This window comes from Pipistrellus kuhlii, unplaced genomic scaffold, assembly GCF_014108245.1.
Source record: "Pipistrellus kuhlii isolate mPipKuh1 unplaced genomic scaffold, mPipKuh1.p scaffold_m20_p_6, whole genome shotgun sequence".
In the NCBI taxonomy this organism is placed as follows: Eukaryota; Metazoa; Chordata; class Mammalia; order Chiroptera; family Vespertilionidae; genus Pipistrellus; species Pipistrellus kuhlii.
The window spans coordinates 37,916,174-37,937,617 of NW_023425562.1; the positions used below are offsets into that span (position 1 = coordinate 37,916,174).

Here is a 21,444-nt window from a genome sequence, read left to right on the forward strand (position 1 = left end):
CAGGCCCTCAGCAGTCACATTTGGTGCCTGCTGCTGTGAGGGCCACTCAGGACGTTCACTGGAACACCCATGACATCCCAGTCATTGAACCCACAACCTGGGAAATTCATCAAAATCACCCTCAGACCACTGTCTAAAGATGCCTTCAAGCCCAACACCTAGAAATATGTGTTTTAAATTGATGGATTTGTTGTTCTACTCATTGATGCATTCATTGGTTGATTCTTATATGTGCCCTGACCAGGACCAAACCAACAGCTTTGGTGTATCGGGACGCCACTCTAACCAACTGAACTACCTGGTGAGGGTAGAAATCTTGATCAACTGCCCTCTGGAATAAAAAATGGAGTCTGGAGTCTGTTCTAATCATTGATGCTTATTTTTGCTTCCCTAGGAATGCTTCTTATTAAACGAAGCACAGGGAGATTAGTGGTTGCTCAGGGCTGGGAGCAGGGATGAAGAGGGAAGTAATGCTAAGGGCTCAGGGTTCCTTTCTGAGATGGAAATACCCTAAAATCAGCCATGGTGATGGCTACATACATCTGTGAATGGGTAAAAGTGATGCAATCATACACTTAAACGCAGATTCCTGGGCCCCACCCCAAACTCTTCACACTAATGTTTGGGATTGGGGTGGGAGGAGCAGACTTCAGGGTTTAGTGAGAAAGGCACCAACTGAACCTGCATGCATACCATTCTCTACCTCTTCCTCTAAGTCATACCTCCCCCTTTGTATTCAGCACCTAGAGGTTCTGCTGCAGTTTTACTAATAATATTGCTTTCTGTGTGAAGAAATACCGAGCACATAACTATGACTGTGGTAGGTCCCAGTGCACCAGAGAATCTGCCTGGGCCTCAAGTCCACACTCTGACTGCCACCATCCACCTAACATGACTGTGCTCCAGCACTAGGAAACCACCTGAAAAGAAAGCCAGGTGTTTATAAGAACAGGTAGCCACCCAGAGCACACTGTAAACCACCTCCACATGGTTCCTTTCTCAGAAGAGACACTGGCACCTGAGAGCACTTCTAAACAGCAGTTGCTCATGGACCTCATGCAGCACCTGCTCTGTTTGTCTGGCTCCCACATGGCACCCCCACTCTTTGGGCAAATACACGTCCAGCACTCTGGTCCCTGCTCTCCGAACACCTGAGGGCGCACTCACCATTCTTCCCAGTTTGGGGTCCATCGAGCAGGATTTCCGAAACTTCTAGCAGTTCCCCTGGACCTCAATGAAGAGCGGAAGAGGAAACCTCACCAAGGCCCTCAGCGGTCACATTATATACCGAGGTGCAAATGCTTGTCTGTGCTCCACCATCTGCCTCAAAGGAAGACAAGGCTGGGATAGTGGGCCATTCACACTGGGAAACAAAGATGCTTCAGAGGCAGTCAGCCCATTTGGGGAGGAGAAACAATAAGTCTCGTATGCACAGGCATGCAATGAGGTAGTGGTCTGGGAGTCATCTGATATTACCGAAGGGGCTGCTCAGGCTGTGCATGGCAACCCAGGAGCATCACTGGGTATGTGTGCAGGTGTCACCCTCAGAGTGAGTGGGTGCACGGGCCCAGGCCAGCACAGCTGAGATAGGGTGACTCGAATCCTCACTGTTACCTTGAGCAGCTGGCAGAGCCCTGCCCTATGGCTGGGCCCTTGTGATGGAATGCCACCCAGCAGCTAGGTCGGGGTTACTTGCCATGTGTTGGGTTGCTTGGGCTGCCACAAGCAGGGCAGAAACCCATTGTCTCACATTCTGGAGGCCAAAAGTCCAAAACCAGAGTGTCCTCAGTGCCAATTCCTCTGAGGGCGGTGAGGGAGAGCAGGTCCCAGGCCCCCTGGCTTCTGGCAGTCGCTGGCAATTTTGGGTTTGCTGTCTTCAAATGCATCCCTGATTCCTGCCTTCATTTTACATGGCATCTCCCTATGAGCATATCTCTGTGCAAAACTCCCACTTTCGCAAGGACACCAGGCATCCTGGAGTCAGACCTAGGCTATTCAGAATGGCTTCCTTATGACTATACCTGCAAAGACCTATTTCCAAATCATCACAGTCTGAGGTGATGGAAGTTGTAACTTCAACATACAAATTTTGGGGGGTATAATTCAACCCCAACAGGTGGTGAACTTCCAAATCCGCTAGCCTTTTATATTTAACCAAGGAAGCAAGACATTTCCACAAGACCCAAAGGTTCACTCCCAGGATAGTCTAAGACAGTAGAAGCCCTTTGTTGCTACAAGCAGTAACACAGGAAGGCTGAGATGGCAAAGGCCCCTATGGACTGGGTTCCCTCATGACCAATTCCCCCAAGAGCTGGCACAGTTGGGCAAAAAGGCAAAAAGATGACAGTTAATTGGCTCCAGCTGCCTGGAAGCCCCAGTCTATAAAACTGGCTGCCAAATGCCCGTGGATATATGCACCTTTTGAGGCCAGAGACCGAAGACAAGATCAAAACCAGCTCTTAAAAACAGAACAAGACAAATGGCATAGACAAAAAAACAAAACAAACAAACAAATAAAAAAAAAACCAGACCATTCTAGGGGGAATAGGACCAGCAGAAAACAATAGTATTCAAACCTTCACCGGAACCATGTTTGCTCAAGAAACTACTTTCACAAATTTTCTCCTGATAATCCTTTAGAAAGAGGGGAAGTAGAGATTCTTACCCCTCTCAGTCTACAAACCCCACTTTCGGGGGTTTTAGGGGTGTTGACATAGAAAGAACTCTTACCATGTGCCAACCTATTTCAGATGCCCAGGGTCTCATTTGACAGTCCCAAAGTGACAGAAAAATTAATTTTCCTTCTACCCTTCTAAGTTCTTTGGGCTGGACTAAATGAGTATATTTATTAGGTATGTATGATGTCTCCTAAGAATATGAGACCTGAGGATAAATCGGGCAGTTCAGGCTTGTGTGCCCTCTAGAGCTAAGGAGAAGAGGAGGGGTGAGTTTGGAACTTCCAAGGGCAGGGAAGTAATTCACAAGGAGATGGAGGAGCAAACTTTGGTAAGTAAATGTTGGCTGGGCCATCTTGAACAAGGGAACACTGAGAGGACTTTGGTCAAGGGCTTGCCAGGTTCCTTCCTGTCTATCACACCTAGTTCATGGTGAACTGTAGTTACCCATGATGCTAACTCCCTTCCTGTCTAAATCTTATAGGCAGGTAGAGGGAAGGTCAAAGGCAGTTAGGGGGAAGGTAAAGGTTCTTCCTGTGTCTTTTTAAAAAATATATATTTTATTGATTTTTTTTTTTTTTACAGAGAGGAAGAGAGAGATAGTTAGAAACATCAATGAGAGAGAAACATCGATCAGCTGCTTCCTGCACACCCCCCACTGGGGATGTGCCCGCAACCAAGGCACATGCCCTTGACTGGAATCGAACTTGGGACCTTTCAGTCTGCAGGCTGATGCTCTAGCCACTGAGCCAAACCGGTTTTGGCTCTTCCTGTGTCTTTTATTTCTTGAAGATACCCAGCTTAAAATAACCAGCATTTAAAAAAAAGGAAAGAAAAAAAAAGGCCTATTTCAGACTAATACTGCCTCCCTCACCACTCAGTGTTCCCCAAAGCCTCAGGGTGGATGCAGATGTTACAATTTTATCTGAAAAGTGATAAACAAAGTCCCACCAGTCCTTCCTTTAGCTAATGATACTACTGTTTACTTTTTTTCTCAGTTTTCCTTGGGACAAATGTCATAGTATCATCATGGTGTAATAGACTTAAAGGTTGACTCCCTAATATCTGTCTCTCTTCTGCAGAGTGGTAGGAATGCCAGACAGGCCCATTTCCCACTTCTGGGAGCACTTTCTGAGTAAGATGCCAAAGGAAGAAACATTTGTTCATTCTGGATTGCCTCCTGGTCTCTGAGTGGGACTGCAGTAGAGTTGCAAAGTGTAGAGCAGAGGTCATGGGCCATGACACTGAGGGCAGAGGCGCCCCCTCCAGTCCCAGCCTGGCTGCGAGGCCGTGTAGCAGAGAAGTGGGGGAACAGTGGTTGGTTCAGGCACATTAGCCTAGCCATATCCTCACTAGTGAACACGTTGTGGCTTAAGGATCCTCACATGCCTAGCATCACCTTTCTGACCCGGACACCAAGAGCAGATGAACTTCTCTCTTAGATCCAAAAGCTCCTCTCAGGCCCTCCTCTCCTCAGCTCAGTTCTGCCTTTTCCCAAATAATAGGCAGCTGTATTTTTGTCAATGACCAGCCCCTGGTGGAGTAACAGGGAAACAATCCTGGACTTTAGAATAGCCAATCCCAGGAAGGCCTCTGCTGCGCACAGTACTTGGCTGATGGGCACCATCTCCCAGGGCAAGCCTCCCTGAGGACTAGGACGGCTGGTTAGGAAGATGAGAATGCAGAACACAGGCTTCAGGACGCTGTGGTGACTCCAGAGCAGGGGAGAACCTGGGGAGCAAAGGTGTCAGAGAGGGGGCCAAAACAATGAGTGTGTTTTTTCAAAAATATATATATTTGTATTGATTTCAGAGAGGAAAGGAGAAAAATATCAATGATGAGAATCATTGATCAGCTGCCTTTTGCATGCCTTCTCCTGGGGACTGAGCCTGCAACCTGAGCATGTGTCCTAATCAAGAATCAAACCAAGACCTCTGGGTTCATGGGTCAATGCTCAACCATTGAGCCACACTGGCTGGGCTAAAACAAAGACTTCCAATGTCATCATTCTGTTTCATCAGTATGAGTATGAGGGCTCAAAATATAGCAGCCCTTTTTCACATCCGAGTTAAGAAGGTCAGCAATGTGGACAAACTATATACTTTGAAATGAAGTAAGCCCTTCTTCCCATTTACTTTGGGCTTTTTACCAGCTGGGCCAATAAACTCTCCATTTGTTTAAACCAATCTGACTGGATTTTTGGTGTCTAGGCAGCACAAGGCATGGAGATGGGGATAGACACTTTCCTAACAGCTATGGAGGGGCCATGAGTCCCCACTCCTCCTGGGGGGCTGGGAAAGAAGACCCACCCCCACCTGAAGCCCCCACGACACACCACCTTCCACACACAGGGTGCTCCTGGGTAAGTCAGGAGGCAGGGACGCATCCAGAAGCTCCATTTGTACTTTTTATTCATTGGCACAGATCCTTCCAGTTAGGTTCAGGTTTGGAGGGTTAGCAAGAAGACAGGAGGGTTACAGAGTTCAGTAGAGAACAGAACTGCAGGGCAGCAAAGGACCAGAAAGGGAGGCCCTCACTTATCATACATCCCACCTAGATACTCAGAGTGCCCGACCCTGAATCAGAGGCAGAGGGAGGGCCAGGATCAGCAAGGCCTCCGTTTAGTCTGACTAGATGTCAGCCAGAACCTTCTACAGAACTCTTGTTGTGAGTCCTGGAGACCAAGCCATGCTGAGCATCTCGGAGAATTCAGCTGACATCTGGGGTCACTGATACCCCAGGACTGAACGTGTGTAACTGCCCAGTGTGGGCCATGTCACTCAGGGACAGGCTGGTGCTCCTGTGTCCATTCCTGGATGTCTGTGTGCAGTGTGACAAGAGGGGAGGAAGACAGACTGCTTTCTGGAGCGATCAGAGAGGAAATGGGTGGAGGGCGGGTGCCTTCAGAGGTGCTCCACAGGACACGGGGCCTCTCAGTTCTTCAGCTGAGACACTTCATACAGATACGCAGCCAGCATTTTGGTTCCTTCTATGTAGTTGTACCTGATGGAGAGGAACAAGTCATGGTGTTGTTTGGTGTCCCGAGATCCAGGCACACATGTGGCATTCTGGGAGCATCCCACCGTCCTGGTGTGCAGGCCCTGAGTTCTGCTTGCCTTTAGAATTTGGGCACCTGGTTCTCAAATGTAGGCTCAGCCCAAGTGTCCCAGCAGGGACCAGTCGAATAGACGGGATCTCACCTAGCCCCCGACTACGAAAGGCCTTGTCTTGATCATGGCCCTCCCGTTATTTGTTTGGATCTGAAGCCACCACCTGGTTTCCAAGGGCCCAGGTCTCTGTCCCTTCCTTCCACCCTCCATGCAGGGCCTCTATCTCTTAGTCCCTGACCCCAAGATGACCCCTGTTTCCTATCCTCCTCTGCTCTTCCTGGGTCTTTCCTCACAGCTTCCAACTCAGAGATCAACTTCCGTCTTTGTTGGTTAAAGACCCTATCATGTCTGTATAAGCCAGTAAGGAGAAAAGTAGCTTATGGAGTCAGTAATGACATGAGGACTTCCAAACAGGAAGATGCGGGGGTCCTTCAGGAGTCGCCGGGGAAGCACAGCGATCAACAGACCACTGGGTAAGCCTTGTTCTAAAGAACTGCCACCTCCCACAGGCTTCCATTCCTACCTCCCACCTGTGTTCCCTCACCAGGGACAGATGGTAGAGAGCACAGGAGGCGGGGACCCCAGAAATCACCTCTTAGCAGCAGGAAAGGGGCAGGTGTGGAGGAGGAAGGGACGCAGGGGACGCCCTGGCTTTCACAGGATTTCTCACTGGTATCCACAAGAAAACTAACCCAGATTCAGGACTGAGGATCCAGAGCCTCACCTGTTGAGCTTTTCATTCTGGGAGTGGGCACCATCATCAGCGGACCCCACGGGCAACAGCATGACATTCTTGCCTGTGGCCTCCTGAAAAGTCAAAGTCACAGGAATACTGCCACCTTCCCTGGTTAAGTCTGGCTCAACACCAAAAACTGGAGGGAATGAAACAAAAGAAATAGTTAGCTTGGGAGCTTAGGCTTCCCTGCACACCTACTACCCGCAGCACCAAGGTTGGACCCTGGGACAGCAGCCCCTCTCCAGAATGGCTGGGCTGGCGGTGCGGCCCAGCCTGCAAGTCGATGCTCCTCAGAGCATGACTATATAGCTATGTGTCATGTGATACAGCAGAGCTCTAGCAGACACGCTGGGGGTCCTGGCATCATTCCCAGGAGAATGTCTGACCTGTTTTCAGGGCTCTTCTCCCAGCCATGTAATGAGGGTGGTTGAAGTCAGACACCCAGGGCTTCCCACCATGGCCCATGTACACCTTGAATTTGTTGGGGCTCTGCAGTTCAGCAAACTTCTTTGTCAAATACTTTGTAACCTGAACCACAAACAGAAGAGACACAAAGTATTATAAAGCTCTGCACCTGACGCACAGCAGATCTACAGTGAGTCAACACAGGTCTACAATGGGTCTAGAGTGAGTCTGCAGTGGTTTACAATTAGCCTACGGTAAGTCCACCAGGAGTCTACAGTGAGATTATAACAGGTCTACAATGGGTCTAGAGTGAGTCTACAGTGAATTTTCTGCTGCTAAATGCTGATGTGCATAACTGTGATAATAGAAAAGGTGATTTTATCAAGAATCAAAAGCCAGTTATTTGCAGGTAAAATGTTTTATGTCAAGCAATTCATCCTTTATGTAGATGTCCCCATATAATGATAATATGTAAACCAAGTTTTCAAAATTGTTCTTTGACTTGCTTTATAAAAAGATCACATCCAGACTAAAACTAGAGCCATTTGCCGGCCCAGGGAGACCTCTTTATGACAAAATGCCAGTCATCAGTGTCCTCTCCCCATAGGGAAGCTTCTATCTTCCAAACCTTCCCATCAGGTTGACTGCTCCTGGGGCCTGTCGGGCCTGCAGCAATCAGAACTTGCCCCTGTGAAATCTTCCGACAGGAGTGTTCCCCTCCGCTCCTCACCACAGCCCAGAGGGTGCTGTGCCCCTTGGACCCTCACCATGACATATTGGACCCAAAGTCAGCATCTGACCTGAAGTCAGAGATCAGGTTTGGGCATGCCTCAGCACTGACAAAGGTCACTTACACGTAATGCTTTTTTATGTGGCCTTTATCTTCGATCAGGTTCTGAACTGCTTATCTTAGTAATTACTGAGTTGACCATAGCCAAGAGGTGGGGACATATGGGTTTGGGTTTGTATTTTTCAGTCGTTCAGAGGAAAACCTTTTGGTCCCCGATCTTTGCCGGTGCACGGCCCCCTCTCCCTGAGTCCCACTGCCCCATGTACCTGCTCGCTGACAACCTCAGGAGTCATATTGGGCACGAGCCTGATGGAGAACTTGCCAACCACTTTCCTAGGAATCACAGTCTTGGCCCCTGAGCCGGAGAAGGCACCTTCGATCCCGTGGAGGGAGAGGGACGGGTACCGCCATCTGTGCATCAGGATGTCTTTCTGCAAAAATGACAGAGAAGTTCAGGGGACAGCTTTCAGAGACAAGAATGTCTTCTGGGAGGTTCCACTTAGTCACAGCTTTCCTGAGCACAGAAAGGAGATGCAGACTCCGCAGTTCAGTTAATGCTGGCTGACCTGAATGTGAGCTTACATAGACCTCATAAACCAGGAACTGAGTGGGCTCTGCCAGGTAGGCCTTACACCGTCTCTGGCCTGTCCTAGAGATCATCCTACACATGCAAACAGGTGAGAGTTACCTGCCTCTAGGTTTTCTCTGCATGTATTTCAGGGCCCATGTGGTCACTAGTCAGTATTTGACATTTCTAACAACCTCTCAGCACCCAGCCCGGAGTGGTCTGCACCTTCCAATGACCCAGGTGCCTACAGAAATGCCCAGTTCTCTGCCAGCCACTCTGCTCCTTCCCAAGGGGCCCCTGCAGTTGGGAGGCTTGGGGATGGACAGGTCTTGGTGTGGCCAAGGCAGCACCTTGCTGCTGTGCAGCAGGGTCTGTGCTCCCACGTCCTTGGCGTACTCCTCCAGGTCAAAGTCAATCTGGTCATAGAGCTTCAGCTCCTCCTCCGTCACGGGTGCCACAGCCTCGCTGATGCCAGGGATGAGGATCTTCCCCTTCCTGTCCACCAAGCAGCCTGGAGGAGAAAGGGAACCGTGGGTGCCAGTGCATAGGGTGCAGGGAGTCCTGGCACAAGAGCCCTGTGGTCACCTTTCCTGGGCACATGTGAGCGCCTGGGTATCTGTGCTCATACGTCAGTTAACTACTATAATAACCCAGTGAAGCAAGCAGTACCATCTTCCAATTTAAGACAAAGACACTTAGATACGAAGGGACAGGAGAACTGGCCACGGTCACAGACCAGGACATCCTGAGCAGAGTGGTCCCAGGCCTCCTCTAAAAACCATGACACTCTCCAATATTGCCTTTTCAACGCACTTTCCACAAGAAAATAGCTACTCCCAAGCTGAGAGGGAACTAGAGAGAGGGACAGAGTAGACTCCAGTCCCAGGAGCAACAGACTCCACAGATGGCAGCCACCATCCATCCGGGAAGGAAACAGCACAACAAACCTTATGGTGAGGCAACAGGATGCCAGGGAGAGTGAGTTGGGGTATCACTCTCAAGGAGCCGACCATGCAAGAGCCCTCGCTGAGGCCAGTTACAAAGTCAAACGGGCTGGAGCAGATGCTATCTGAGAGAAGTGACATACTAGGTGTACCGGTTAATAACAGTGAATTTTGTAATCAAAGCAAACACAATAATTTTAAGAGAAACATCAAAGGTGTTGTATTCAAAGTAATGCCCATCGCTAGCTACATCTTTCAGGTTATTTGTGGATACTGTGCCAATAGAAATTTTCTTGTTTTGAGGCAAACCATTCAGAGACCAAATTTTCCACTTCTTTGTATGTTTTGAAGTGCTGCTCAGAAAGTGCGTGTGCCATTGATCAGAACAAGTAGAAATCTGAAGGAGTAAGGTCTGGTGAATACAGCGGGTGGGTAAATACTTCCCAGGCAAGATCTTTTAACGAGTCTTTAACTGGTTTTGAAGTGTGTGATGGTACATCATCATGAGGCAAAATTACTTTGCTGTGTCTTCTGGAACATTCTGGTCATTTCACTATCAAAGCATGGTTCAAATTGATTATCTGTTGTCCTTAGCGATCAGCATTAACAGTTTCACCTGGTTTTAGAAGCTCATAGTACACCACACCTTCCTGATCCCACCAAACACAGAGCACTGTCTTCTTTCCGAAGCGATTTGGCCTTGCAGTCAATGTTGATAGCTGACCTGAATCAATCCATGATTGCATTTGGGACTCTCAAAATAAATCCACTTTTATCACCAGTCACAATTCAATGCAAAAAAGACTTTCATGCTGTTGAAGCAACATTACTGATGACTTCTCGGTTTTCCATTTGTCTTTCATTCACTTGACGTGGCACCCACTTTGCTTCCTTTAAAATCTTTCCCATTGTTTGTAAACAATCAAAAATTGTTTGCTGAGCAACATTTAATCTTTCTGGAAGTTGTTTTTTAGTTTGACACACATCTTCATCTAATGATGCTTGTAACTGTTGGTCTTCAAATCTGGACATTTTTGTTTTTCACATTGAAAGCATCACTTTTAAAGCATTTAAACCAGCATTCACAAGTATCTTGAAATGGAGCATGTTTCCCATAAGCTTCCCAAAGTATTCAACAGCATTTTTCTTCAAAATAAAGTAAATTAAAACTTCCCACAAATGCCGATTTTTTTGCATGAAATTCAACATTTTTAAGTGTAAAAATATCTATGATATTAACACCTTCAGAGAATTTGAAATATGAAGTTTTGAAGCTTGTGTCAATACAACAAAATAGCATATATATCAAATCACATTGCAAATATATCAATATATGTGCAACTCCATTTATTGAAAAAAATCTGCATTATTAACCGATACACCTAGTACGTGTCCAGAGGAAAGACAGTTGTGGGAATCTAGGGGACAGGCTGGACAAGGCCAGACAGAGCTGAAGGAGCCAGGGGTGACCAGCTGGGTCCCGGAGGCAAGAGAGAGTTTAGTTACACAGGGAGGTAAGGGTGTGAGGAAGAGGAAGGCAGAAACCAGGCATCCAGACCAATCTTTTAAAAGGGAACAGTGAGCAGAGCAAGGGAGCTGCAGGGTAACAGGGAAGTGGTTCATGAAGAACACTGGAATGCACCAAATGCTGATGACAGCCTGGAAATAGCCCACCAGCTGGTCTCCCAAATCACCAAGTCATGATTGAAACCCGGCTTACCCATCAGCGTAATGAGATCCGTCATGGCCTCGTGCACTGAGCCCCCATACACCCCAGAGTGCAGGTCTTTGTCACTGCATTCCACCTGGAAGGAACAAAGACACTCTATTGGGCTGCTTAGCAGAGCTTATTTTTATCATGTGACAGTAAATTGAACCAAGAACATTCATAAGACCTGACAGGCAATTTTTAAAATCAAAATTTGCTCCGTTAATGAGCAAAGCAAGGCATTTCCTAAATTATAAAACTTGAAACAACAGAAAATATCCTTGGAAATGCCAACCATAGGTAAACCAGGAATATAACCATAGGTGAATTAGGAATACTGATCCCAAGTGAACTAGGAATACTGAGCTCAGATGAACTAGGAGTAGTGAGCTCAGAGGAACTAGGATTAGTGAGCACAAGTGAGCTAGCAGTACTGAGCACAGCTGAGCTAGCAGTACTGAGCACAGGTGAGCTAGGAGTATTGAACATAGGTGAGCTAGGAGTGCTGAGCACAGGTGAGCAAGGAGTGCTGAGCACAGGTGAACTAGGAGTGCTGAGCACAGGTGAACTAGGAATACTGAGCACAGGTGTACTAGGAGTACGAACATAGGTGAGCTAAGAGTACTGAGCATAGGTGAACCTGTACTAAGCGCAGGTGAGCTAGGAGTACTGAGCAGGGCAACTCCCCAAGCTCTGAGAGCATTTTGCAGTGGTTTCAGGGATACTCTGCAAGAGCTATGAAAGGGTAACAACCACCAGAAAAAAAGAGCCAGCAGAGACCTGAAGCCCAAGGACCTGGGGTCAGTGTCTGCCCCACCGCTGCCACGCTATGTAACCAGGATAAAACAGTAACAGCCCTGGGCCTCTGCCTCCTCACCTGTAGCAGAGTAAGACCGCTCACCTCCAAGCTACTGTGTCCCCGTTGGTTATTCGTACAGCAGGTAGAAGGTGCCTTGCACAGGGTGAGGGCTCTATGATCATTCCCAGAACTTTTGAGTCTATAGACCACCCTCACACGCAGGAACTAATCATCAGTCACCCGTGAGGTAGGAGCCCCCACCTTTCTGTGTAGAGGGGAAGACCGAGGCTCGGCCCAACAGTGAGTGGTAGGTCCATCCTCTTGGGCTTCTGTGTTGAGGGTAAATATCCCAGTTCCCTTAAGATCTCTCAGTCAAGAGATAAGAGCTAAAATATGAACACTGTCACTTTTGAAAGGAAGTCTTCCTAAAATGCTCTGCATATGTCTCAGTCTTCCTACATGGACTAGCACTTCATCTTTTCTCAACTGCCCAAGACAATCCTGCAAAGAATACACCCTAGCGTGAAGGTGGATGCTGCTGATTCTGATGGCATTGGGCAGGGAGCACGACAGGGGAATCACCATGAGACATGGGAAATGTGACCGATACCTCGATGAAAAAGTAGCAGATGCCCCTGAGGCCATAGGTGATGCAGGGCTTTTTCTTCCCCAGCCAGTAGTTGTCAGAAATGCAGACATAGTCCACGTCTTTAAAGAAGGTGTCCTTTTGGGCAAAAATCAGCTCATCCAGGCCCTCAGAGCCCGACTCCTCCATACCCTCCAGACAGAATCGGATGTTAACAGGGATTTCCTGTGATAGGAAAAGAGTGTCACAGGCATTCAGCTTTCACATACGTTTAGTGCTTAGAGACAATAGACAGGAAGTCACCAAATGTGAAATCACCAATTTCAAATACCCAACTTCCTCCAGACCAAGCATTCTGACAGGAGGTTTGCAGTTCCCAGTGACCCTCAGTCCCCAGGTGCTGGGCTGTGTCAGGGGACAAGCCTGGCTCCAGCCACAGCTACATCCTCACTGAAAGCTCCTTGCCAGCAAGTCCTCAGGTAACCACACTCTGAGTCACAGGGATCTATGTGCTCACTCAGGGCAGGTCAGGAGTCTGCATTAAGGCCTAAGCTGTTCTCTGAAGGCTGTACACAAATAAATCACAGAAGTCTTCATTTGCACCCTTGTGGCCACCAACAGTGCCCTCAAGGGAGGGAAAGCCTCTTCTTAATTTAGAAGGTACTCCTGCACTATGACCTCCTGCTCGCACTAAAGTACCTTTTCTTAAAGAGTGGGTGCTGCTGTCTGTCCATCTGGCTCCTCTCTGCAGTTTACCAGGTCTCCCCAGCACTGTGCAGTGAGGCAGGTGGCCTTCCACACATGAGAAAATGAGGCTTGTGGCATGGCAGGGCCTCACTGGGACTGAAGTTTGCAGAGTCCGTTTCAGAACTGTCCCCGGATGGCACTGCTCAGGCACACCTCCCTTCCCCTGCCCCTCAGATGGATTCCTTCTGAGGACCTTGATATATGGATCAGGTAGATGGAGCTGCTCTGGGCAGCTCTGCCCTGAACATCTATGCCTTCTCTCAGTTGCCTCAGTCCCTGCGCCCAGCATGTGGCGGCCATGGGAGCACTGCCATCCAGTGGTTCTGGGCCGCGGTTTTCTCCTGTGCAAAATGGACCTCTGGACTCTATTCAGATCTACCTTTTCATGCTCTAACAAACATGCTTGTCTTACAATTCTAATTTTATCATGATACAAGAGAAAGGCAAAACGCAAAAGCCATCTGTACACTTGATCACAATTAGGTTAAAAGCAGGTGAAAAGATTGGTAAGTACCAAAACATTAAGTCTCCTAGGGTTGAGATTCTAGGCAACTTTTTCTCTCTGCTCCTCTAAAGTTTACAAATTTTCAACAAGGAGTGGAGAGTTCCTAGTTAAGGAAATGTATTTCTAAAAATAAAATGTATTTTCAGGAGGCTGTAACCATGCAGAGAAAGTAAGGGGTTTGTCCGTTTATCACAGCTCAGGTGGGAGGGTCATTTGTGTGTGGCCTGGATTCCTGCCTAGTTATCAATAGTGCGACCCTTGAACACTGTAAAACAATTACTCCTGCAGTGTTTCCTGAAGCTGGAACAAAACTCTCATCTAAAGCCTGAGTCATCGGACTGACACTTTAGGGGGAGCCTGCTGTCTCACATCCTATTGATCTTTGATCTTGAGAAGCCCGGCCTTGTTACACTCAGATGGAATGGGGTGAACCAGGTTCAAGGAGGGTGACATACTTGATTTGTTTTCTGAAAGGCTTCCAGGGCATTCATCCAGCCGGCCACTGGCCCCTTGTCATCAGTCGAACCTCTCCCGTACAGCTTGCCTGAAGCAGCAATCAGCAAATTCACAGCATTACAATGACAAGGAGACAGATGGAGAGTGAACCCTTATAACATCGTTACCAGGTGAACATCTGGTAACAACTTTGCAAAACCACATGCATCTGCCCTGAGAACGTCTCTTGACACTGGAAGCCCATTTTCCTGTTATCAGGAGCCCCAAGTCTCTAGCCGGCACTATTGCTAAAATGATGGGAGAATTTGCCTTCACGTGAATGCCTCCAAGTCCTTCTCCCATCCCCGCAGACGTGGCAGTTAGCCAGTGCTCACAGTCCTGCTGACTCAGGGCACAAACTTCAGACCCAGGTCCAGGAGCTTACTATCAGTGGGCCAGTGATTAAAATCCATAACCAGCTGGTATCAATAAGGGTAGAAAACCTGGGCAGGGCGGGGAAAGCACCATACACCCTTATCAAGAGAACGACAAATCTGACCCCACCTCAATTTCACATCTAATCTGATAAAGAATGGGACTTACGTTCCTCCCATTTTTCTCCAGGGTATCACTGAAATCTAACAGCATAATACTGTTCCCCTCAGTGTAAGGAGTCAGTCCCTTCCCTCTGTACTCCCGCTCCAGGGGCCCCTCCAGGGGAAACAACACCTCCCCCGGGCCTGCAGTCATGTGACAAGAGCCCTGCGGGCAACCAGGGAAAAGCACAGATCGCAGCTTCCCTCTGTCTTGGTCAGCTCTATGACTTCCTCATTCCTAAGACTGTTTCCAAATGTTTGGCCGTTTTAACACGACCCACCCAAAAGTAGTACAAGGCTTAAAGGCATCATACCCTGGGAATTTACTTTTAAATTGAACCCAACTTTTCACAAAAGCTAAAGATCTCTCCTAAAAGCATCACTGTTCTGGGAGGAATGCTGACAAGGTGACAGGGGGTGGGGGACGGTGCAGACCACACTGCACTGAGGTGTACAAGACAAAGAGGCATGCACTCCCAGCTTCTTCCAGCGTCCTCAACGCTGAGTCTGCTGAGGGAGCCCCCTCCCTTCCGAGCAATCAGGAGGGGCTGTGTTCTAAGCTGGCGGTGCAGGTGGGGGAGGAGTGATGAGGAAGACAACTCAAGGAGGAAGGGGTCCCAGTGGCACCAAGGCTCCAGAGGGTTGTCAAGTGGAGACTCAGCATGTGAGGGCTGCACTGCCTCAGTTCAGAACTGGGGAAGCCTCACTGACCCAAGGCCACAAACCCCCGTTTCCACAGGACGGGAAGGCTTTCTCGTGTTCCTGTCTGGTGCACACGTGTAAACTTTTGGAAGCCCATTGCTATATTAGCTCACACAGCCTGTTCTGGGAGGATGGCCAAGGGAGTACTGGCGATTCTGCCGGTGAAGCAGCAGCAGGATTTGAAGCGCTGCTCTGCCAGGAGAGCGTCCTTACCGTCTCGCTCCACCAGTGTGAAGGGCTCACTGTCCCAGCCATCCTCCAGGGCTGCCGGCTGCACGTCCAGATGGCCGTAGATGCACACTGTCTTCTTCTTGGGGTCGGAGCCCAGCTTGCCAAGTAAAATGGGAGGAAGTGGTATCTCTGAGCCATCCGGGAGCTGCAAGAGGAAAGGGAAGCATATGAAGACAGCCTTTGTTTAAAAACCTAATGTTCATGGCAGATATTATTAAAATACCTTAAGTGTTCTTATCCCTTCTCATCAACCTCCCTCTATTGCAGGATTTAAGATCATATTGCTCAACTGAGTCATTTAATTAACAAGAAATTATTTTGCTTTAACCCAGAGTACAAAGACTGAATTATGTTCACCAATTGAAGGCAATTTGGTAGATTTCTAAAGGCAGGGTTTTTTTTGTTGTTTTGTTTTTTTTAAACTCTAATACAACAAAACATGTTTTTAGAGGTGAGTTTGGGATGCAACTTAGTTCAGTATTTTCTAAATAATGAATAAAAATTACTACAATCTTAAAGCAGAAGATGGGTGTTTGCAAATCACATTAGTTCTGCACAGATAGGGCTGTAGACCAGGATGAGTGACTGTCACAGGAAAGTGCACGAGCAGGCACTGGAGCAGGTCCTCCAGAAGGCTTTCTGGTCTTCAACGATCCCGTAAGAATGGGGCCAATGCATTAGCCACGGTATTTTCTCTAGAACAGCAAAGCAGGAAGCGAAGGCAGGCTCAGTGCTTCTCCTATGCCTACAACAGCTCAACTCTCCAGCCGGCACTTTAAAATCCGGCCCTGCACCCTGTAACAGCTCTCCCAGCTCCTCTATCCCTACAGGGAAAACTACTGTCACCATTACAAAGTACCACCAGCAAAATTGGGGGGCGGCGGGGAGGGGGGGAGTTACAGAAGGATCAAAGGTACACATAAATTTATGTAGCTGCTGGGTAATGATTACTCATGCTAGAACCATCACATACGTCTAGTTACTAGAACATAGTCTTGTGAAATAAACATTAATAAACTCCCAGACTAAATTGGGAATGAAACTAAACTAACAATTTACAATCAAGGGGTAAATGAGCAACTAGTGAAAGTGACAAGCCTATCAGGGTGAGTGATGGGCTGATGAAAGTGTCCGCCCCAAGCCCAGGGGCTCTGAGCACCCCAGGGCATACCATACATTCAGGAACGCACCAGGCTGCCGGGATTTTTGCAGGTCCTCAGATTTGTCTTTCCAGTAAACTCCACTCATAAATACTCAGCATAAGTAACTCTCAGTAAGCCCACAGACACCCCTGTGCAGCCCTCACAATCACTGCTGGACTGGAATCAGGAGGCCCAGGTTTTATCGCCACTGGGAACTGGTGTGGTTCCCAGTGGAGGCAAAGCCCACCTGGGCCTCGGGTGCTTCCACTCATGAAAAAAGCAGACTGAGATGAATGTCCACAGTACAATCCAGGGACAATGACCTCAACTGACACACCAGCAGACAAGAAAAGTGAGATAAAGCAAAATTTGCCACACTCTGCAGTAGAAAGTGATACTGCATCTTTGAAAATACATGGCATGAAACAGGTAATTCACATGGAACTGAAATCATTGTAATGACTCTGCGTGAGTGGACTGCTCACTTCAGTTAGAAAGCAATTTCCTGTCAGAATCCAGCTCCCACACAAAGTTCCTCTTTTTTAAGAAAAAGTGTTATTCCTTGCAGTAGGGATGCTGGAGACAGAGTGTGGGGACTGTAGGAGTCTTCGTGTTTTTACACTTACGTGGACAGAGTGTAGCTGCCTAGTTTAAAAGGAGACTGATTTCTGGTGAATCTGTTATTTTCTAAGAACAGCCTCTATGCTAACTGGTTGGGTAACCTTCTGCAGTTCTTCCTGGAGATAAATGCCGAGAATGACAAAAACCTGTGCCCCAGTCCAACTGAAGAAACCATACAGAGATTTATATCCAAATCAGGCCTTTCTGGTAAAAGACAAGCAGGGTATCTGAGTGTACACTCATACCTTCTGTTTTCCAATATCCACCAGTTCCACAGAGCCGCCCAACTGCTTGATATCCGCAGCAGCCACTTCCATCATCTTTTTGATTTCCCCTCTCTTCTCGGGCCATGCAGATACGCTCTGGATGGCCACCCATTCCGCAAGCTTCTGTTTGTGGACAATAAGCAAAAAGGGATTCTCAAATGATACTCCTAAAGGAAGAAAGGCATCCATACTTTTGCAGTGTTTCAGGCACCCAACGTTGACCTGCTACCTGTGGCCACTCCATGTTGAACATGTTGACCACACATGGAAGAACAGATCAATCAAAACCTACTTTTACTGACCCTGTAGCAAGAACTATATAGCATAACAGAAACATGTCATATTTTTTACCATTAAGCATGAGGTGAATATAAAATGTATAGAGTCCATAAATACCTTTTTTATCTGAACCTAACAAAATTACAAATGAGGGGCACAGAAACTACCCAAGATTTTCAGTTCAGGTTAGCTTAGTTATCATCCTTATAATGGCAGGTTCTCTAAAGTATAAGTTTTAGAATGAGAACTCTAAAGATTTCATCTGAAATGTGGCTACCAAGAATAACTTTAAAGCATGATTCTTTAAATTAAAATCAAGTAATAAATTAATCTATAATGCTGCTGAATCATTAAAAACATCCTAAATGCAAAAGAGGTCTTTAATCTTCTACAAGAAGTTATAGATGAAGATTAAACAAAAATTTCAATTAGCTCTGCCATTTCTAGAAACATATATTAAGACTTTCTGTCAAAAGCCAAAATTGTATCTTTTATACTGTAATGAGGAGGTAAAGGAAAAGATCTCTAGATTTATATATACTGGGTGGGGCAAAAGTAGGTTTACCGTTGTAAGGAAAAGTTTATTCTTAAATTATTTTATTATTTTTCATACAAACAATATATAAACCTATTTTGCCCCACCCTGTATACACACACACACACACACACACACACTTCTTTTTCCCCTGTGCAAACCTAAGAACTACTCTCTTAGCAGATTCAAGTTTACAACACAGTATTGTTAACTATAGTAACCATGCTGAACAGTAAGCTTCCAGAACTTACTCTTCTTAAAACTGAAAGTGTGTGCCCTTTGCCTAGGATCAGGATCTCACCACTTCCCATAGCCCCTGGCAAACACCATTCTACTCTCTGCTTCTCTGAGTTTCTTGTTCAGATTGTACAAAGAAATGAGATCATGCAGTGTTTGTCTGTCTTTAATACTTGATTTAAACAGCATAACTCACATCAGTTCCACATCAGTTCCCCTGAGCTCCAAAGGACTAAACTGGATTTTAAGTTCATTAGAATAAATAAATATTCCCTTACCTTGATGTAGCGATCCTGATTTTCATCCACATACTTAAACAGGGTAGCGAGGGCCGACATCTTCCAACCAAAGGGCAGGCCTTGGAGATTCTTGGAGGGAAGAGCAACCTGTCAATCCTGCTTCTACACAGGCAGGAATGAGGAAAAGTCACTCGGCTGCTCAGGGTCATGAACTCCTACCCCACCTTCCTGGCCAGCAGTGATCACGAGGACTCCAGGAAGTGACTGAAGAGGCAGAAATGAAAGCTTTGGGATGCAGTGAGAGGCTCAGGTTGATCTCCCATCTTTTTCAGAAGGAAAATGTACCCAAGATTATGTCACAATGGCAGATAAAGAAGCAAAGGCGAGTTGAAGAAAATCTGATGAAAACTAAAATAGGTACTTTTCAGTAATGCTGACTTATCAGCACTTAAAAATTTAATTTAATTTTACTCTCCTAAAGCACATAGAGAACTTTACTATGACCACAGAGGCAACCATCACTCAAAGGATCCCAGCAAACATGTCACAGCCTATCTCTTAGTCACAAGGGCACAAAATAGCAAAAAAGCCCCAGGCCAGACCGATAAACCCTGTTTAAGAAAGTTAACAATCTGAGTCCAGAAACTGCTAAAGGCAACATGGGAAAGAAGGCCTGATTAGAATAAGCAGCTCCATCTACCTGCGCCCGATCCCCCTGAGCATTTTCAACACCCAGTTTCCCATGTGTGAGACCTACCACATTCTACCCCACAAATAAGGGGTGGGTGGGGGTGGAGGGGAAGAGATCCTGACGCCCTACCTTTAAAATCTGAAATGCATATGAAACAAAAATGATTCTGCTATATATTGGGACTTTCAAAATTGCTTGTCCCCTCCTTAAAATTGACAATTTGAATCCCATCCAGTGGTTGGAAAGGGCTGTTATACCGCAGAGATAGGCAGTATTTTAGACCCAGAGTTGCAAACTAACAAGATCCCACCACATCCAGGAGTGCTGATGCCTGGGCACCGACACACTGGTTAAAGACCATGTTTTGTTTGATATCAGATTCCAAAGTGATTTCTGGACAGGGGAGTGACTGTATCTGCTGTGACATGAAGCAGGAAGCTGCTCAGCAACTGAGGAAGTTGCCAGAGCTGTGCAGGGTGAGTTCAGTGACAAGAGTTCAAAGTGCTTATTTTCAGTGCCTCCTTTCTCCTCCTCAAATACCACCCATAAATTATTACAAACCTCCCAGCCAACTCGGATGGCTTCAGCTGAGGCTCTCATCTGAAAGAGCCCACCCAGGAAGACAGTCCATGAATGCCGCAGAGGGATTTCACGGACCCCATCTGGGCAGCGGGGGGGTTGGGGGGTTGGTGGCCCTGTCTTCGAGACCCAGGCCTCAGGGACGTGGTGCCAGCGTCCGGGGACCAGGGATCACCTCCATGTTAAGGAAACTGAGCCCGACCTGCTCAGACCCGCAAGCTGCCACCCCCGCCTTCAATGCCGGCGACAGCTAGAGACCCCTGACCCGGGCCGGGCCACGCAGCACCATCGAGCCTCCGCCCAGAGCTCTGCGGGCGAGGGAAAGACTTCCGTTGGCCCCGGGCCTAGGGACGGAGGGTGCGCCCTTCCCCGCCCGCGGAGCCCGGCTTCCGCGCCGGCCCTATTTGAACGAGACACCCCGGTTTTCAGTCACCGCCAGCTGCACAGACCAGGCGGTGGGCGCCGCCCCTCCAAGCCCCCAACCCGACCCGCTGGGCCCGGAGCCCTCCATTCCGGCCTCGCCATCCATTCTGAAAGCCTAGCGAGGCGCGACTCCCGGGGGCAACCCGCCCGCCCGGCCAGGAAAGGTCCCTCACCCGCCCGCAGCCGCAACGCCTAGGCCGCTTCACGTGCCCCAGTCACGCCCACAGCGGGGCTAGCCCCACCCACCAATCCCCGCCCACCAATCCTCACTTCTATAGGACTAGCGTCACCCCGCCTCCGGCGCGACCCGCCCACCAATCCCCGGACTCTTCCGGGAACAGGCATAGCCCCGCCCCTCCCCGCCTTCGCCCCGCCCTCTCAGGGCACGAGCCGGGGTTTAGCGCCCGTCCGCGGCGTGACCTCCCTCTGTGTCTTTGGCTGCCTCTGACTTGGCCCCTTGGACGAATCTGACCCGGTGACTTATAATGAGGTTCTGAGATCTCAAGTCGGGTAGCCCACACCTCACCCCCTGAACTCTCTGACTTTGTGGGGTGTCCCATCCCAGTGGGCTCCTGAGCAGTGCACATTTTGCTGGTCACACACATTTTCTTTTCACGTAGCTTCGGCATTTCCTTTGCAAAACCATCAGCACCATTACCGATATTTTAGTATATAAATTCAATAATCCCAGAAATCAAGGAAGGCAGACTGCCAACCAATGGTCATTGTGGCCAATTTAATGCCAATTTGGAGTGTAGTGGATAAGGAAACTTTATTCAGTGCAAAGAGCTCGATTGAAATACAGCAAAAGCAGCACCAGCACGCTGTGAAATGACTGGGGTGGGGGTTCAACTCAATTCCACTCTGCCCATCTGGTTGGTGTTTCAGCCTTTCA

The 21,444-nt window shown here is 47.9% G+C and overlaps 2 protein-coding genes and 1 long non-coding RNA gene across 4 annotated transcripts in view; 1 reads left to right on the forward strand and 2 right to left on the reverse strand.

Moving 5' to 3' along the window:
• CNDP1 (carnosine dipeptidase 1) overlaps positions 1-1,329 on the reverse strand; it is a 28,955-nt gene extending 27,626 nt beyond the window's left edge. For both annotated transcript variants that reach the window (XM_045574471.1, XM_036418389.2), the window contains exon 1: positions 1,168-1,329. In XM_045574471.1, coding sequence (XP_045430427.1) covers positions 1,168-1,191 — 24 coding nt within the window. In that variant the 5' untranslated portion in view covers positions 1,192-1,329. The remainder of the gene's footprint in view (positions 1-1,167) is intronic.
• Positions 1,330-5,069: 3,740 nt separating this feature from the next.
• CNDP2 (carnosine dipeptidase 2) lies at positions 5,070-20,745 on the reverse strand. The gene is made up of 12 exons (XM_036418392.2): positions 20,727-20,745; positions 18,896-18,985; positions 17,546-17,689; positions 15,520-15,682; positions 14,029-14,117; positions 12,346-12,546; positions 10,949-11,033; positions 8,635-8,795; positions 7,983-8,147; positions 6,908-7,049; positions 6,510-6,657; positions 5,070-5,678 (listed from the first exon to the last, which is right to left on the reverse strand). Exons 2-12 carry the CDS (start codon positions 18,953-18,955, stop codon positions 5,609-5,611), a joined length of 1,428 nt encoding a protein of 475 aa, XP_036274285.1. The 5' UTR covers positions 18,956-18,985; positions 20,727-20,745; the 3' UTR covers positions 5,070-5,608.
• On the forward strand, positions 11,189-11,616 carry LOC118707693. The gene is made up of 3 exons (XR_004984363.1): positions 11,189-11,283; positions 11,404-11,523; positions 11,592-11,616. It is a non-coding gene; the product is annotated as an uncharacterized LOC118707693 (long non-coding RNA).
• Positions 20,746-21,444: the final 699 nt, after the last annotated feature.

What these genes read in the sequence shown, in the direction of transcription:
- CNDP2 (XM_036418392.2), bottom strand. Translation starts at nt 18,955, where the DNA reads ATGTCGGCCCTCGCTACCCTGTTTAAGTATGTGGATGAAAATCAGGAT. An exon ending in CACACTGGTGGAGCGAGACG is followed by an intron (nt 14,118 to 15,519) that starts GTAAGGACGCTC and finishes TTGCTGCTTCAG; the next exon opens with GCAAGCTGTACGGGAGAGGT. An exon ending in CTGAGGTTGTCAGCGAGCAG is followed by an intron (nt 7,050 to 7,982) that starts GTACATGGGGCA and finishes TTTGTGGTTCAG; the next exon opens with GTTACAAAGTATTTGACAAA.